Source organism: Artemia franciscana, chromosome 11 (assembly GCF_032884065.1).
Source record: "Artemia franciscana chromosome 11, ASM3288406v1, whole genome shotgun sequence".
NCBI lineage: Eukaryota > Metazoa > Arthropoda > Branchiopoda > Anostraca > Artemiidae > Artemia > Artemia franciscana.
The window spans coordinates 22,284,142-22,302,803 of record NC_088873.1 but is presented as its reverse complement, the minus strand read 5'-3'; the positions used below and the strand labels follow the sequence as shown (position 1 = coordinate 22,302,803).

The following is an 18,662-nucleotide window of genomic DNA, read 5'->3' as shown; positions in this document are numbered from 1 at the left end:
ACAAATTTCTGATTCGTTCTTTGAAGTTTTTTACACCCTCACCCCCTAAAAAATATCCCAGATATGGCCCTATATATATATATATATATATATATATATATATATATATATATATATATATATATATATATATATATATATATAGAGATGAGTCCTCTTGCAACATTCTAGGACTACTGGGTCGATACGAAAACCCCTGGGGAAAAAACAAATAAAAAAACAAACAAATAAACACGCATCCGTGATCTGGCTTCTGGCAAAAAATACAAAATTCTACATTTTTGTGGATAGGAGCTTGAAACTTCTACACTAGGGTTCTCTGATGGTGTGATTTTTGTTAAGATTCTATGACTTTTAGGGGGTGTTTCCCCCTATTTTCTAAAATAAGGCAAATTTTCTCAGGCTCGTAACTTTTGCTGGGTATTACTGATCTTGATGAAACTTATATGTTTAAAATCAGCATTAAAATGCGATTCTTTTGATGTAACTATTGGTATCAAAATTCCATTTTTTAGAGTGTCTGTTACTATTGAGCGGGGTCGCTCCTTACCGGGTTGTTACCACGAACTGTTTGATGATGAATATCAATCTCTTTTAAATTCTCAAAATAAAAGTAACAAAACATTGCACACTGATCTTGTCTGTACCATTCTATCAAAATAGCACAAAGAAAAGCCTGTAAAACTAAAGACAGAAAAGTTCACAATTGTAACATTAGTAGGATCTTTATTTGCTGTTCCTTATAAGTAGGGGCGTCGTCTGGGGGGGGCAGCTGCCCAGCCCCCAAATAATGTGGAGAAAAATTATTGTATATGCCATCCCATGCCCCTTGACTATCTGGATATGGACCACTCTCCCTCCCCCATTAAAATGCCGAAGATTCGCCCCTAATTTATATTATCCTGATTCTAAGCACACAACTTTCATGGAGTATGGGTTAGCTACCAAAACAAATCATATTTGGGGTATCTGAAAGCTGCAGTCACCAGTCCTTTCCGTCCCCCTCAAAAATTCTTTAGATTAGTATAATTTCTCCGATAATCTATCGCTTTCTTATAATTTGCGTATTTTGTGTTTTTCAATGTTTTCCTCTATTCCCACGATCTCTCCGTGGATTATTCTTTGGGAAAAATCCTTGATTGTGTTGAAATTTTGAAATGCATGCAGATATACAATACGTGAAAAACAATCAACGTATTTCCAATGAAATGGTAGTAAATGGAAAAAAAGAAAGCGGCTCGTGGGTTTTTTTTTTCTCATGTAATCTACATTAATTTTCGATCTATTATTCGCAATTCATTATTTTGTCACATTGATGGTTGTGAAAGCGGCACTTTTGGTGCCACTTTGACATTATTTGGAGTCTTCTACACTTTTCATACTTCCAGGCAAAATTTAGCCCTTTATGCTAAAGTGACACTTTTAAGGACTCTTTTTAAGTTTTTCAATATAAGTACCTTAAAATACCTACTTAAGTGATTATATATGACATACATGACATACATAACTAACGACGAAAACCAGACTGCTTTTCCATCATAAGAAAAATAAGAAAAAAAAAATGCTAAGTATTTGTGAAAGTTATCAAGCTAAGGCTTTTTTAACTTTGTTTTTTGTTTGTTTTTATTTTGTCCAGGATCTGCTAGATTAGTAATTAGATTTTTAATTGGTTTCTTTTTCTTAGTTTTTTCTTGTATTTCACTGAGGTACAAATAGCAAAAATATCCGGTTTGATTTCACGCTAATCACTGTCTTCTCATTCTGCATAATTTCTTGTTTTTCACACAGGATTCATATGGTTTTTATCACCTCTTAAGAATATATGTATATTATATCTCCATTCCCGTTTTTCTTGTTTTTTTTTTGTTTTTTTTTGTTTCTTGTTGTTCTTGTTCTTTGTTTCTTGTCAATAAAAAAAATCTTAATTCCTATGTATATGACATAATGGTTTCTTATTACCTCCCTCTGGTAACTCGGCCCTTCAAGTGCTTACAACATACGTTACTTTAATAGGTTCTTTCTCCTACCTAATATTATAAGTTACTGATTAATAAATGCCTAATAAAAATAAGCCAAAATTATTCCTAACTTCCTTCAGACTCAAACACCCTTTAGGTTTTACTGCACACGATTATGGTCATTCCATATAGTCAATAAAAATATATTATTTTATTTCTTGAATAAACTAGCACAGAAAATGGATACTGAGCATTGTTCAATACACAATAAATATATTTAGAAGGATTTAACGCAAGGCCAAAATATATACTAACTCATTCAATCAAATGTTCTACTTGCAAACAACTGTACATCTAGCTACGCCCGGAGCTATTTATTGGGCTAGCCGTTTTCAATTGGGAAGTACAAAAAGAAGGATTTATTTCATACGAAAATGTTTAGGAAAAATATAATTATAAGGAACATCGATGCTCTTTACAATTACATAGCATATCATTCAATGCTCTCAGTTCATTCAATGCTCTCGTCAGAGTAAGACGCATCTAAGACCTCCGTGTGGATTTATGTGAAAATATTATTTCAATCATTCAATGCTGAAAACATTATTTCAAGAACTGTTGGATAGTTAGTAATACGTATTAATATTTGGATGTTAGTACAATTAAATAAAAAAACAAACAAGTTTTTTAACTGAAAGTAAGGAGCGACATTAAAACGAACAGAAATTACTTCGTATATGAAAGGGGCTGCTTCCTCATCAACGCCCCGCTCTTTACGCTAAAGTTTGACTCTTTCTCTCAACTCTTCTTTTAAAACAGTAACAAAATTTTTACACTTTGATGCTAAAAGATACATCAAAAGAATCGAATTTTTATGCTGATTTTAAATATATAAGTTTCATCAAATTTGGTCTTTGTCATCAAAAGTTACGAGCCAGAGAAAATTAGCCTTATTTTGCAAAATAGAGGGAAACACTCCCTAAAAGTCATAGAATCTTAACGAACATCACACCATCGCATTCAGCGTATCAGAGAACCCTATAGCAAAAAATTTCAAGCTCCTATCTGCAAAAATGTGGAATTTCGTAATTTTTGCCAGAAGACAGATCACGGGTGCGTGTTTATTTGTTTTTTTTTTTTTTTCCCAGGGGTCATCGTATCGACCAAGTGGTCCTATAATGTTGCAAGAGGGCTCATTCTAACGGAAATAAAAAGTACTAGTGCTCTTTTTAAGTGACCAAAAAAATTAAAGGGCACCCAGGCCCCCTCCCACGCTCATTGTTTGCCCAAAGTCAACAGATCAAAATTTTGAGATAGTCATTTTGTTCCGCATAGTCAAAAACCATAATAACTATGTCTTTGGGGATGAATTACTCCCACACAGTCCCTGGGGGCGGGGCTGCAAGTTACAAACTTTGACCAGTGTTTAGATACAGTAATGCTTATTGGGAAGTGTACACATGTTTTCAGGGGGATTTTTTTGGTTTGGGGGTGGGGTTGAGGGGAGGGGGCTATGTGGGAGGATGTTTCCTTGGAGGAATATGTCATGGGGGAAGATAAATTCAATGAAAAGGGCGCGGGATTTTCTAGCATTAAATATAAAAAGGCAATGAAAAAATTAACCTGAAAGAGTTTTTTCAATTGAAAGTAAGGAGTAGCACTAAAACTTAAAACAAACAGAGATTATTACGCATATGAGGGATTCTAAAAATACTTTAGCACAAAGAGCGATGTATTTAGGAGGAGATAAATACCTCGCTCTTTATGCTAAAGTATTTTTAGTAATTTCAACTATTTATTCTACGGCCTTTCTGATTCAGGGGTCATTCTTAAAGAATTGGGACAAAACAAGTTCTAGTTGCCTTTTTAAGTAACCAAAAAATTGGAGGGCAACTAGGCCCCCTTCTCCACCACTTATTTCTCAAAATCGTTTGATCAAAACTAAGAGAAAGCCATTTGGCCAAAAAAAAATCAATATGCAAATTTCATTTTAATAATTTATGTGCGGAGAGCCAAAATCAAACATGCATTAATTCAAAAACGTTGAGAATTTAAATAAAAAAACTAGATTTTTTAACTGAAAGTGAGGAGCGACATTAAAACTTAAAACGAACAGATATTACTCCGTATATGAAATGGGTTGTCACCTCTGCAATCCCTCGCTCTTTACGCTAAAGTTTGACTCTTTGCCACAGTTCTACTTTTCAAAACAATTAAAAACTTTAGCGTAAAGAGCGAGGCGTTGAGGAGGGGACAACCCATTTCGTATAAGGAGTAATTTCTGTTCGTTTTAAGTTTTAATGTCGCTCCTTACTTTCAGTTAAAAAAACTGGGTCTTTTTTATTTTATATATATATATATATATATATATATATATATATATATATATATATATATATATATATATATATATATATATATATATATATATATATATACCTTATTCATTATCCGACATATATTAAGTCGTATTAAAGTTATCAAAAGGATGCAGTTAGAGAAGCACTGTCTGGTAAGTCAGTTAAAAACTGTCTGATAAGTCTGTATGGAATGTTTATGAACAGATTAAAATTCTACCAGCTGGCCTTACGTTTTCTTACACATTAAAATGTATGTTTAATCGTCAATTACCAAATTGTTCTTCAGGTGCATTCCCGTATGATACCCGTCAAAGTGATAGTTTTCATGCTCTCAGGGCCGTAACTACCAGACCAAATTTTCTTTTCTTTTTTTTAGAAGAGGGGGGGGGCAATTTTTGGAAAAATTAGATGATTTAGAAAAAAATGCAATTAATTTGGCTCATTTTAAGAAAAGATTAAACATTTATTAAGTTCAAATTACAAGTTTTAGCTTTTATGCGTTTCTAGGATGTCAACTACTTTGTTGTTTTTTGTGTGTGTAGTTAAGATTAGGTTTCACGTATAGACTGCAGTAAGAAAGCGAGGGCTGAGGAAGGGGCAATCCCCCTGAATCACGGAAATTTCTGTTTGTTTTAATTTTTAATGTTGCTCCTTACTTTCAGAAGAAAAAACTTGTTTATTTTTATTTAATACCTGACCGTAAATATTCGGAATACTCTTCCAGAAAAATCCCTCCCGAAGAAAATCCCCCTCCAAAAATTCCCATATATTTCCCAACAACAAATACTAAATGTGAACAAGAAACAAATTACGTAACTTACAGCCCTTTCCCCAGGGGCTAAGGGGTCGTGGTTATAGGACCTTTAAACTATGGTTAATCCAATGGCTATCTTAAAGTTCTGATCGGAAATTCCTCATTTTTATGGCACTTGGTATTAACCAAGTGACATATAGCGATCGCAAATACTGTCGGTCTGTCTGTCGGTCTGTCCTGGTTTTGCTACTTTAGGCACTTCCAGGTAAGCTAGGACGATGAAATTTGGCAGGCGTATCAGGGACCGGACCAGATTAAATTAGAAATAGTCGTTTTCCCTATTTGACCATCTGGGGGAGAGTAGGGGGCCGGTTGATTCGGAAAAAATTGAAAAATGAAGTATTTTTAACTTACGAACGGGTGATGAGATCTTCATGAAATTTGATGTTTGGAAGGATATCGTGTCTCAGAGCTTTTATTTTAAATCCCGACCAGATCCGGTGACATTGGGGGGAGTTGGAGGGGGTGAAACCTAAAATCTTGGAAAACGCTTAGAGTGGAAGGATAGGGGTGAAACTTGGCGGGAAAAATAAGCAGAAGTCCTAGATACGTGATTGACATAACCGGAACGGATCCGCTCTATTTGGGGGATTTGGGGGAGGGTTAATTCTGAAAAAATAGAAAAAGGAGGTATTTTTAACTTACGAAGGAGTGACCAGATCTTAATGAAATTTCATATTTAGAAGGACCTCGTAACTCAGATCTTTCATTTTAAATCCCGACCGAATCCAGCGTCATTGAGGGAGGGGGGAAATTAGGGAGACCGGAAATACTGGAAAACACTTAAAGCGGAGAGATTAGGATGAAACTTGGTCGGAAGAATAAAAACATGTCCAAGATACGTGACTGACATGACCGGACCAGATCCGCTCTCTTTGGTGGAGTTGGGGGGGGGGAGTAATACAGAAAAATTAGAAAAAATGAGGTATTTGTAACTTACGAACGGGTGATCAGATCTTAATGGAACTTGATATTCAGAAAGATCTTTTTCTTTAGACCTCTTATTTTAAATCCCAACCAGATCCGGGGACATTGGGGGGAGTTGGAGGGGGAAACCGGAATTCTCGAAAAACGTGAATATTGAGGTATCTTTAACTTACGAATGGGTGATCAGATCTTAATAAAACTTGATATATAGAAGGATCTTACGTCTCAGATGCTCCATTTTCAATTCGAATCGGATCCGGGACCTGGGGGTTGGAGGGGGGAAACATAAATCTTGGAAAACGCTTTGAGTAGAGTGATCGGGATGAAACTTGATGAGAAGAATAAGCACAAGTTATAGGTACGTGATTGAAATAATTGGAACGGATATGTTCTCTTTGGAGGAGCTGGGGGGTGTTGATTTGGAAAAAGTAGAAAAATTGAGGCATTTTTAACTTAAGAACGGGTGACTGGATCTTACTGAAATTTGATATTTATAAGGAACTCGTGTATCAGAGCTCTCATTTCAAATCCCGACCAGATCTGTTGACGTTGGGGGGAGTTGGATGGGGAAACCGGAAATCTTGGAAAACACTTAGAGTGGAGAAATCGGGATGAAACTTGGTGGGTAGAATTAGCAAATGTCGTAGAAACGTGATTGACGTAACCGTAGTGAATCCACTCTGTTTGGAGGAGCAGGGGATGGGGTTCAGTGCTTTGGTGAGTTTGGTCCTTCTGGACGTGCTAGGACGATGAAAAATGGTAGGCGAGTCAGGGAGCTGCACAAATTGACTTGATAAAGCCGTTTCCCTGATCAGAGCATCTGGGGGGCTGAAGGGAGAGGAAAATTTTGAAAAAAATGAGGTATATATAACTTACGAGTGGGTGATAGGATCTTAATGAATTTAATATTGGGTGATCGGATCTTAATGAATTTGATATTTAGAAGGACCTCGTGACTCCGAGCTCTTATTTTCAATCCTGAACGGCATTAAGCCTCTGATTTTCCTTTTAAATCAATCTACTGATTCTTAGAAGTTTGATAGAGTTCATACCATATGAGCTCTTGGCTCGTCCGGCCTCGTTACAAGTGTCATATGAGCTCTTAGCTCTTGTTGTAGACAGGAGCTTAAAACCTCTACAATAAAGTTATCTAAAATGTGGAATCTGATGGTGTGATTTTCATTAGGATTGACCCATGTATCGGGTGTGTTTCCCCCTTTTTCTAAAGTAAGCCAATATTTCTCAGGCTTGTGGATTTTGTTGAATAGCGTTAAACTTAATGAATTTTATATATTTGGAATCAGCATAAAGAGGCGATTCTTTTGATATATCTTTTGTTACCAAAGCTCTATTTTTTAGAGTGTCGATTACTATTGGTCCGAGTCGCTCTTTTCTCACAGTTCGTTACCACGAACTGTTTGGTACTACCCATGCTGCGTTATGTCTAAAAGTTGTGGGTACCTTTTTATACTATTCATAGGCTACCCTTTCAGAAACAATTCCATAATAAAGCCGCTACACAAAGAGCAATGACTTGCTCAGCACCAGTAGTGACACCGTATAGCTGGTTCTGGCTACATATGTAGTACTGGAACTATCTGAACACTGTCTTGTTTAGACTCCTTAAAATGTATTTGTAAATGTTTTCTAAATTCCTTGGTTGAATATTTTTAATCTATTTCTTTCTCAACATATGAGGGCTGCCCAGAAAGTAACCTATTGGAAAACAAAAGAAAAAACCGGATATATATGCATTCCAAAGTAAACATCAATTTGCATTATATGCATCTCAAAGTAACACTCTAAACTATGATTCAACGTAATAATTCTTTAAATTAAGATAATTTTACTCAGCTTGTATATCTGACACAAAGGCTATTGCCCTTCTTATATACAAGATTGTTTCTGTTTTGAGATTTAATGTCACTCTTTACTTACATTTGAAAAAATATCTGCTGTTTCTAAATTATAGCCAAAGACTATAGAATATTATAGATACAAAATAACGCTATTTTAAGCAATCTCTGTACATCCTGTCTTGGCTGGGAGCTTACGCCTTATGGTAAAAAAAAAATACATAAAAAGTTTTCTAGGAGGAGGTCGTTTTGTTACTTCACTACAGTTCCTCGCTTGCTTTTACATGAATCAATCAAAAGAAGAAAAAAAAATATAAAGTCACAACATTCAGTCAACTACACATTGCTAAGTTGCTATTCTTCAGCCATTTGCAACAATTATGCAACAGCTTTATCACGAGCAATAATCCCTACTCTAGTCTATCATAGCATTGTTTTAACGCCACCGTGGTTTTCCATCACCATATGTTTTCTGTCCACCTTTTAATTCAGGTAAGTTAGGACAGACATAGATATAGACATAGACATAAGAACAGAAATAGACAACAACATAGACATAGACTAACATAACCTGTCCTTGATGCTGTCCTTGATAACCTTGATGCTGCAAGATTTCCTGGGTGGCGGAAAATATATGGTGGCAAAAAACGCGGTGACGTTAAAGCACCCACTCCCTATTCTTTATATGCATGAATCTTATAGCTGACTTACCTCGATCCATATTGTGAACCGTGCCAAGACCTGTATGGATCATATTCATCTATAATGCTTGGATCTTTTTCGATTACTTCACTCCTTGTACACGAGCAGGTCATAGCAGAACACAAGAATATATTAATAATTAGCATGATTAGGAACAGCACTCCAAATGCGATGCATAGGTAGAGTAGCCAAGGAGGTTGAAATCCACAACCAGAGCAGTCAACGAGAGCTGAAATTCAAGAAATCTCTAAATTCCCAAATACGACATCTTAAATTGCAGAAACGAATTGTTTTTGCAAAAAAAAAAAAAAAAAAAAAAAAAAAAAAAAAAAAAAAAAAAAAAAAAAAAAAAAAAAAAAAAAAAAAAAAAGAAAAAAACACACGCTCAACAGACACGAGGGTGAGCAAGTTTGAATGTGGAAGAGTAGCACAAAGAATAATCAAGCTAAAATCAAAACACACACTCAAAAGACACGAGGGTGAACAAGTTTGAATGCGGAACGAATAGCACAAAGAATCAGCAAAGTAAAATCAAAAACAAATACTGGGAGAAGGATTCAATTACACGTCTTGTGACCTCCTAGATGAACACGCCTAGCAAATCAGCAGAACGTGCGACAAACTTACAGATGAATTTTTACTTTTTCAGAGGTGTTTTCCCATATGCGCTAAAATAGTTACTGTATTTGAATGTGTTTTGATTCGCGTTTTCTTGTAAGTCCTTTAAAAGGACTTTAAAACTTCAGATTCCATAAAATCGTAAGAAAGGCGTTTTTTTTACGACCCAAAAAGCTTTCTGCAAGCGAACTCATTCTCTCGCGCATAGACATTTGTTTATACCAATATAGGTGTTTGCAAAGAGTAATATATTATTTTCACAGTGTTTTGTAGTCACTTTAAGGACAGTGCTCATTTATAGCGTACAATATTGAATCGTGTTTTGAAATCCCTGCTCATTCTATTGCCAAAAAAATGCAATGAACAGCAAAAACAAAAATGCTCAGGTCACTAAACTGGAAAAAGAAGCATTAAAGGAAGAACCCTAACGATCGCTAAATCATTGCTTGTAAATTATTTCCAAAAATCCTCTATTGGTACCGTTATACGCTACATAAGTCTTTCTTCAAGTCTCCATTGGCTAATGGCTTTCCTGATATCGAGACATTTTGTTGTGCTGAGTTATTCAAATGCTATATAAAAATTCAGTAGAACTAAAAGAACATTAAGAACTAGATTTACATTTATTGGGGAGCAAAAGGAGTTATAGCAACTTTTAGTTGACTTACCCAACTGAAGTATGGTGGAGATGCACTTTGGTTTTGTTGTTTCGCAACTTCTTAAACGTTGTACTTGTCGACTCCTTGCAACTTTTAAAATGGTATGTTAAAAGAATTTATTCCTAAGCAATTAAATTTAACGGTCTCGAAACGCCAATCAGCTTAAACCCACTAATGTTATTTATTATTCAGCACCCAATCTAAGTTGCAACTTATAAAAATGCACCAAGTATCAGAGACAGTTTTAGGGGAAGGGCAGAAGGGGCCCTTGCCCTGGGCGCAGGAATTCTAGGGAAGCAAAATTCCAAATAAACAATCCAACGGTTATAATCGTTTTGCAATTTTTGGCATCTTCTTTTTATTGAAATAAAGTAGAAGGCGCAGTTACTAAATGAAAATAATTCACAAATTGTTAATTCATAAATAAAGTAAAAATAAATTAAGAACAGTTAAATAATAATAGTAATTTAATTTAAATAATTAAACTACAAATTATTCATTAATTATTAAATTGAAAATAATTTGGTTAAAAACTGAAAATTTAGTTAAAATTTGGCCTGAAAATTTTGTGGGAGATAGGAGAGGGGGTGCTAATTAAGATTTTGTCCCAAGCGCAAGAGAGACAAGAATCGCCACTGTAATGTATATGTTTGATGGTAAGAATAATTTTATCCTATCTATCACCAGGTAACTGTCACATAGACATTTTACAAACGATCCAGAAATTACATCACTGTGTAGCATCATTATTTATAATTGCTGCGTAGCCACTTGCATTCAAACAATTACTAGCCCAAAATGTAACAAAACGGGAATAAAAGGTAGAGCAATTAACGCATTGATTTAACCCTAGATAAAAAGTATACTTTATGATTCTTGGTTACGAACAAGTATCCGAAAAGTTCCAAAGCTGACAGTTGCAAAATTAGACAGAATTCCAAAGCTGCCGACACTAGCTGCCAGTGCTGTCACTTACTTGAAGTACTTTTACTTGAAGTACTACTTAAGTAAAATTTTCCATTACTTGTACTTGTACTTAAGTAAAAACTCTAGGGTGTACTTATTACTTGATACTTAAGTAAGATTACGAAATACTTATTACTTAAGATACTTTTAATGTACTTGTTTTTCAAATACTTTACCTTTGAAACGAAAATTTTGTGCGTGTGTGTTTTGGCAATGTACAAGAAAACATCACCTTTAGATTTAGAGCAAACTCAGATACAGCTTTTGTGTGTGTGTGCTTTAGCAATGTAAAAGAAAATATCACCCTTTAGATTTAGAGCAAAGTCAGATATAGCTCCATGCCCTATTTTTGGATATGAAATAAGGGAAAAAAAATTATAGTATGATTAGCACTTGGTTTAATTTTTGTTTAAAAGTTATATAACAAAGAGAATTGAAATTATTTCACAGTTCACTGGTCGACAGTTAGCTAAAAGGGATAGCTAAAATCCCTTGTTTTGTGCTAAATGTTGCATACTGTAGTCCATTTGGGCTTATATTTCTGACATTAGTGTTTAAGTTTTGTCATCTCGTCAACTGAACCAGATTTCTACCATTTCATCATCTCCAGGACCATTTTATTGGTAAAACTACTGAAGCTTTGAATCTTTGCCCATGTATATGTTGTCTGCAGTAAACAAGTCTAGGGAATTCTAGCTGGATCCAATGCAGTGGTATTTTGTCAAATTCGTTCCAGCAAATTCAGGTATTCAGACGAATCTGACTTCCAATTTGTCATTCCTTTCATAAGTTATAGGCCCTGCTAAATTAAAGGAAAACTCAACTCTCTTAAGACTTGACACTCTCTCCCCCTCACCCTATTTGAGATAGGGTTTGTGATACCAGAATTTGATATGAGCCCTGATCTTAGGCATGTTTGGTCTAGTTTTCATTCGGATCCGTTACTCCATTTGCAAATTATACTAAATTAAACAGAAAAATAACTTTCACGAATTAACACCCACTCCCCCTTGTTAAATTTGAGCTAGGGTCTTTATCTCAAAACTTGATATGCGTCATGGTCTTCGGCCTCTTTGGTTCAATTTTCATTCAGATCCATCACTCCAGTCGCAAGTTGCTCTGAATTAAACAAAAAACTGTTTTTAGCAGGTAAAGCCCTCTCCCTCCTGTTTTATTTGAGCTAGGGTCTTCGTCTTTCAACTTGATGTGTGTCATGATCCTTGGCACCAAATCTGACAATCAAAATTTTCATCCAAATCCAACCAGCGGTTCTCCCCCTATACGTGATTACACAGACGGACGGACAGACAGACAAACGGACGGACGGATTTTGCAACGTCTTAGGTAGCCATGTTGGCTCATTGGATCCAATAAACGGAAAACAATAGCATATCATCAAACAGTTCGTGGTAACGAACTTTAGTAAGGAGCGACCCGGCTCAATAGTAACCAAAACTCTAAAAAATGGAGCTACATCAAAAGAATCGCATTTTAATGCTGATTCTAAATATATAAGTTTCATCAAGTTTAGTCTTACCCATCAAAAGTTACAAGCCTGAGAAAATTTGCCTTATTTTAGAAAATAGGGGGAAACACCCCCTAAAAAACATAGTATCTTAACGAAAATCACAGCATCGGATTCAGCGTATCAGAGAACCCTATTGTAGAAGTGTCAAGCTCCTATCTACAAAAATGTGGAATTTCGTACTTTTGCCAGAAGGCAGATGACGGATGCGTGTTTATTTGTTTTTTGTTTGTTTTTTTTCCCAGGGGTGATCGTACCAACCCAGTGGTCCTAGAATCTTGCGAGAGGGCTCATTCTAACGGAAATGAAAAGTTCTATTGCCCTTTTAAGTGACCGAAAAAATTGGAGGGCACCTAGGCCCCCTCCCACGCTAATTATTTTCCCAAAGTCAACGGATCAAAATTTTGAGATAGCCGTTTTATTCAGCGTAGTCGACAAACCTTATAACTATGTCTTTGGGGACGACTTACTCCCCCACAGTCCCCATGGGAGGGGCTACAAGTTACAAACTTTGACCAGTGCTTACATATAGTAATACTTATTGGGAAGTGTACAGACGTTTTCACGGTTATTTTTGGGTGGGGGAGGGGTTGACAAGAGGGGGATATGTTGGGGGAACTTTCTGTCGAGGAATTTGTCATGGAGGAATAAAGTTGCCATTAAGGGAGCGCAGGATTTTCTAGCATTATTAAAAAAAAACAATGAAAAAATAAATGTGAAAAGTTTTTTCAACTGGAAGTAAGGAGCAGCATTAAAACCTAAAATGAACAGAAATTATTACGCATATGAGGGGCTCACCTCCTCCTAATACCTCGCTCTTTACACTTAGGTTATTTCAACTATCTATTCTACGGCTTTTGTGATTCAGGGGTCATTCTTAATTGGACAAAATTTAATCTTTAGTGTAAAGAGCGAGGTACTGACGAGGGGGTGAACCCCTCATATATGTAATAAAAACATGAGATTACACAAGTTCGTTACGTAAGCTAATTTATAAGTTACGTTTGTCTTTTACTAATAAAAATATTCGTAAAATATTAAAAGTTCTAGTTGTCTTTTTAAGTAACCAAAAAATCGCAGGGCAACTAGACTTCCTCCACCATTTCTATTTTCTAAAAATCAATCGATCAAAACTATGAGAAAGCCATTTAGCCAAAAAAAAAAAACTTGCAAATTTCGTGTTAATTATTCCTCTGCGGAGAGTCAAAATCAAAACATGCATTGATTCAAAAACGTTCAGAAATTAAATAAAAAAAAAAACAAGCTTTTTTAGCTGAAAGTAAGGAGCGACATTAAAACTGAAAACGAACAGAAATTACTTCGTATATGAAAGGGGCTGCTTCCTCATCAACGCCTCGCTCTTTACGCTAAAGTTTTTTACTGTTTTAAAAAGCAGAGTTGAGAGAAAGAGTCAAACTTTAGCGTAAAGAGCGGGGCGTTGATGATGAAGCAGTCCCTTTCATATACGAAGTAATTTCTGTTCGTTTAAGTTTTAATGTCGCTCCTTACTTTCGGCAAAAAAGTTTGTTTTTTTTATTTAATCATCCAGGCATCATCCCCTATTTGGATAGTGGAAAATATCCATCAAGATAGGTTTTTGAGATCTGTTTGTCTGTCCACCCGTCTGTGCAATCGAGTATAGCGGGAGAACCGCCAGTCAGATTTGTATTAAAAATTGAACTATTTGGATTAAAATTGATCTGATTTAGGGCAATGGGGCTTTTAGTGTTAAAAAAAAATCGAGTTTTTCATTTAATTCTCTTTAACTTGCAAATGGAGAGATGAATTTCAATGAAAATTGAATAAAGATGCCTAAGAGTATGATATGCTTTGAGTCCTGGGATGGAGACCCAAGCTTAATTAGGGCGAGGGGGAGAGGGCTTTAAGTTTTTTGTTTGACTCAGTTTAACTTGCGAATGAAGTAATGGATCTCAAAGAAAGTCAAGCCAAAGATGCCAAAACCATAAGACACGTAATGTTTGGAGATGAAGACCCTAGCTTAATTAAGGGGAGGGGGCTTTAAGTGCTAAAAAAAAGTTGAGTTTTTCATTTAATTCAGTGTAACTTGCGAGAGATTGATGTATCTCAGTGAAGATTAAACCAAAGGTGCCTAAGACCGTGACAGGCATCAAGTTTTGAAATGAAAACCCTAGCTCAAATAGAACTAAGGGGAGTGGGTTTTAAGCGCTGAAAATAGTCAAGCTTTTGATTTAATTTAGAATAACTTGCGAATGGAGCAATGGATCCAAATGAAAGCTAGACCAAAGATGACTAGGATCAGGGCTCATAATGAGCTCTGATATCACAAGCCCTATCTAAAATAGGGCGAGGGGGAGGGGGTTTCAAATATTAAGAAAGTCGCGTTTTCCTTCAGTTTAGTAAGGCATATAACTACTTCCACCCATGGCTTGCCCAAAGCCTGGAAATAACCCTTTTCCAAAATAAGTCATATTGAAGCCAACCTTCAACCAAATATTCAATCCCCAGAGAAAAATTACTTTGTATGGCACTTGGTATTTACTAAGTGAGATACAGTGATCGCAAATTCCGTCGGTCTGTCAGTCCCGGTCTTGCTAGTTTAGGCACTTCCAGATAAGCTAGGAAGATGAAATTTGGCAGGCGTATTAGGGACCAGACCAGATTAAATCTGAAATAGTTGGTTCCCCGATTCGACCATATGAGGGGGGAGTGGGAGGACTGTTAATTTGGAAAAATTAGATCGGATCTTAATTAAATTTGATATTTAAAAGGACATTATGTCTCAGAGCTCTTATTTTAAATTCCGACCGGATCAGGTGACATTGGAGGGGGAAACCTAAAATCTTGGAAACTGCTTAGAGTGGAGGGATGGGGAAGAAACTTAGTGGGAAAAATAAGCGCAAGTCCTAGATGCGTGATTAACATAAACAGAACGAATTCACTCTCCTTTGGGGAGTCGGGGTGAGGGTTAATTCTGAAAAATTAGAAAAAATGAGGTATTTTTAACTTACAAAGGAGTAATCGGATCTTGAATTTCGTCGAATGAAATTCCATAATTAGAAGGACCTCGTAACTCAGATCTCATGTTTTAAATCCCGACCGGATCCAGTGTCATTGGGGGATTTGGGTGGGGGGATTTGGGTGGGGGACCGGAAATTCTGGAAAACGCTTAGAGCGGAGTGATCAGGATGAAACTGGTACAAGTCCTAGATACATGATTGACATAACTGAAATGGATTCACTCTCTTTGGGGGAGTTGGAGGAGGTGTTAATTCAGAAAAATTACAAAAATTGAGGTGTTTTTAACTTAAGAGCGGGTGACCGTTCGTGAGGCATTTTTTAATTTGATATTAAGACGGAACTCATGTCTCATATCTCTTATTTTAAACCCCAACCAGTTCTTGTGACATTGGGGGAGAGTAGGAGGAGGAAACCAGAAATCTTGGAAAACGCTTAGAGTGGAGAGATCGGGATGAAACTTGCTGGGTAGAATAAGCAAATGTCGTAGATACGTGATTGACGAAACTGGACTGGATCCACTCTCTTTGGGGTAGTTAGGGGGGTCTAGTGCTTTGGCGAGTTCGGTACTTCTGGACGTGCTAGGACAATGAAAATTGGCAGGCGTGTCAGAGACCTGCACAAATTGACTTGATAAAGTTGGTTTCCCCGATTCAACCATCTGGGGGGGCTGGAGGGAGAGGAGAAATTAGAAAAATGAGGTATTTTTAACTTGCGAGTCGGCGATCGGATCTTAATGAATTTTGATATTTAAAAGGACCTTGTGTCTCAGAGCTCTTAGTTTAAATGCCGACCGGCATTAAGCCCATGATTTTTCTTTTAAATTAGTCTATTGATTCAGATAATTTTGCTAGACCTCATGCCATATAAGCTCTTGGCTCTTCCGACCTCGTCGCAAGTGCCATATGAGCTCTTGGCTCTTGTTTTATTCCTTTTTTTCTCAGAAGATTTTCGACTTAGTCTCATAGTTTTTGCCACTTCATGGTGTGAAAACTGCTGCGAGAAATAGATAGGTTGCAACTTCTGCCGTTTTGTCTTCTAGTATATTTAAATGTGTGCTTGCATCGTGCCTGCTTCCCCTTAAAAGTTCTGTTTCTTACGGTAATATTGGTTTGTCTTCTGTTGCATATGCAGACGACATTCTTCTGGTTGCCCGGACTCGCCGTGGATTAATTTCCAGTTTTACTATATTAACCAATGAACTATCTAAGATTGGACTGTCAGTTAATGTGTCTAAATGCGAGTTTATTTGTTTTAATAGCCCTTATGTGGTCGCTCCACCCGTTGTTGGGACTGCAATTCTGCCATGTTCTTCTTTAGTTAGTTGGCTTGGTCTGTGTTTCGATTCAACACTTTCTACTACCTTTTCATCCCTAGTGTATCAAGCCGTGAAAAACCTACGCGTCGTTCACAGAAAAATATCCCCAAACAAAAGCCGTTACAACCGCAACAGTTTGTGCATGATTTATGACGCTTATTGCGCCCCTGTGCTTTTGTTTTTATCGGGCATGGCTCATCTGTTTCGTAAGACAAATCGCCATACTCTACGTGCAGCTTATTTCAGATATTGCAAATTCCTCCTCCGGCTTCGTAGATGGCACCAAAACAGAAAAATAATTGCTCGATTTGGTTTAATAGATATGCCTTCTTGGATTCGGTCTTCCAGTGATGATTTGTGTTAAAAGACTATCTACTTTATTCACGTTTACGACCCTCTGCAGCCTTTTTTCCATATTGATACTGGTTAATTAGTCCATGTTGCCTTTTGTTAGTTCGAATTGTTTTTCTCGCTGTTTATCGTTTTTGTTTTTGGTTATTTATAGTACTCCGTGCTTTGTGTGTTTTTTTATACTTTTACGGATAGTAAAGTTCATTCATTCATTCATTCATTCTGCAGTTTGACCAGCCGTATAGAATGCGTCTGAATCAGCGGGCTTGCTGCAGGCCTGTGATTTTATAATATACGTTTTTAGGGAGTTTTACCGACCATCTGAATTGACTACACAGTATGCCGCTTGCTTGAGTGAAAACCAGCCAAAGGATATAGATGCCATACATTTTCATAGCGTCTCTGAAATTTAACTTGAAAACTTGAGGCAGTTTCCTTGTAAAGGTGCCGAGGGCTAGAAATGTCATCAAAGTGTGAATCAAGACTTCATTTTTATACTCTTCTTTTATTTCAGCACGCTGAGAGCCAGCGACCTTGAGCTAGCTGCCAAAGTGTGGATGTTTGCTGCTCCTATTTATTGAGCTTTGATTTCTCTTATTAAAAAAGTCTGCAACTGACTCACTTGGCTCCTTACTTTTAAATTGAGTTTTTTTGTTGATAAGGTTTTTACTTATTGAATAAGAGAATGAGCTACTTTATTACCTTGTATCTGTTTTAAAGCCAATCCAAAGTTTATTTTTCTATTTTCAATATTTTTTCCACCATTCCGACATGTTTCAGAATAATCATGTAATTTTTCAAAAGTGCCAGATTTGGCTGAACACTAATCGCCAGAAGTTCAACTCTATGTGCACTGTATTAATCCTGTCATATGATCTGTCTGATCCAATCAGAGGTTTTTTGACTGCACTTAATTGTTTTGATAGTCTTTTTCTTTCAAGCCGTTGTGTTGAAAATTGGTTGAGATTATTTTTTGGACTTCGTTGGGTGTCTACCAGCCAAACAAGGGGAAACAAATATTTTCAATATTTTTTTTTATGATTCCCGCAGGTTTCAGAATAACCGTGTAATTCTTCAAAAGTGCAAGATTTGACTGAACACTAATCACCAGAAGTTCAACTCTACGTGCACTGTATTAATCCTGTCATGTGATCTGTCTGATCCAATCAGGAGGTTTTTGACTGCACTTGATTGTTTTGATAGTCTTTAGTTTTCAAGCTGTTGTGTTGAAAATTGGTTCAGACTATTTTTTGGACTTCGTCGGATGTGTACCAGCCAAACAATGGAAAACAATATTTTCAATATTTTTTTCCATCATTCCTACATGTTTCATAATAACCCTGTATTTTTTCAAACGTGCCAGATTTGACTGAACACTTATCACCAGAAGTTCAACTCTACGTGCACTGTGTTAATCCTGTCATCTGATATGTGTGATCCAATCAAGAGTTTTTTGACTGCACTTAATTGTTTTGATAGTCTTTTCCTTCAAAGCCGTTGTGTTGAAAATTGGTTAAGATTATTTTCTTGGACTTCATTGGGTGTTAACCAGCCAAACAAGGGAAACGGTTAAAAACGATAAAACGGAAATTCTGGTTCTTGATTAAGATT

The 18,662-nt window shown here is 36.3% G+C and overlaps 1 protein-coding gene across 1 annotated transcript in view; it reads right to left on the bottom strand.

Annotated features, from left to right (window-relative positions):
* LOC136032965 (uncharacterized) overlaps positions 1-18,662 on the bottom strand; it is a 107,076-nt gene that overhangs the window by 36,106 nt on the left and 52,308 nt on the right. Inside the window, exon 9 of the mRNA XM_065713460.1 lies at positions 8,627-8,846. Coding sequence (XP_065569532.1) covers positions 8,627-8,846 — 220 coding nt within the window. The remainder of the gene's footprint in view (positions 1-8,626; positions 8,847-18,662) is intronic.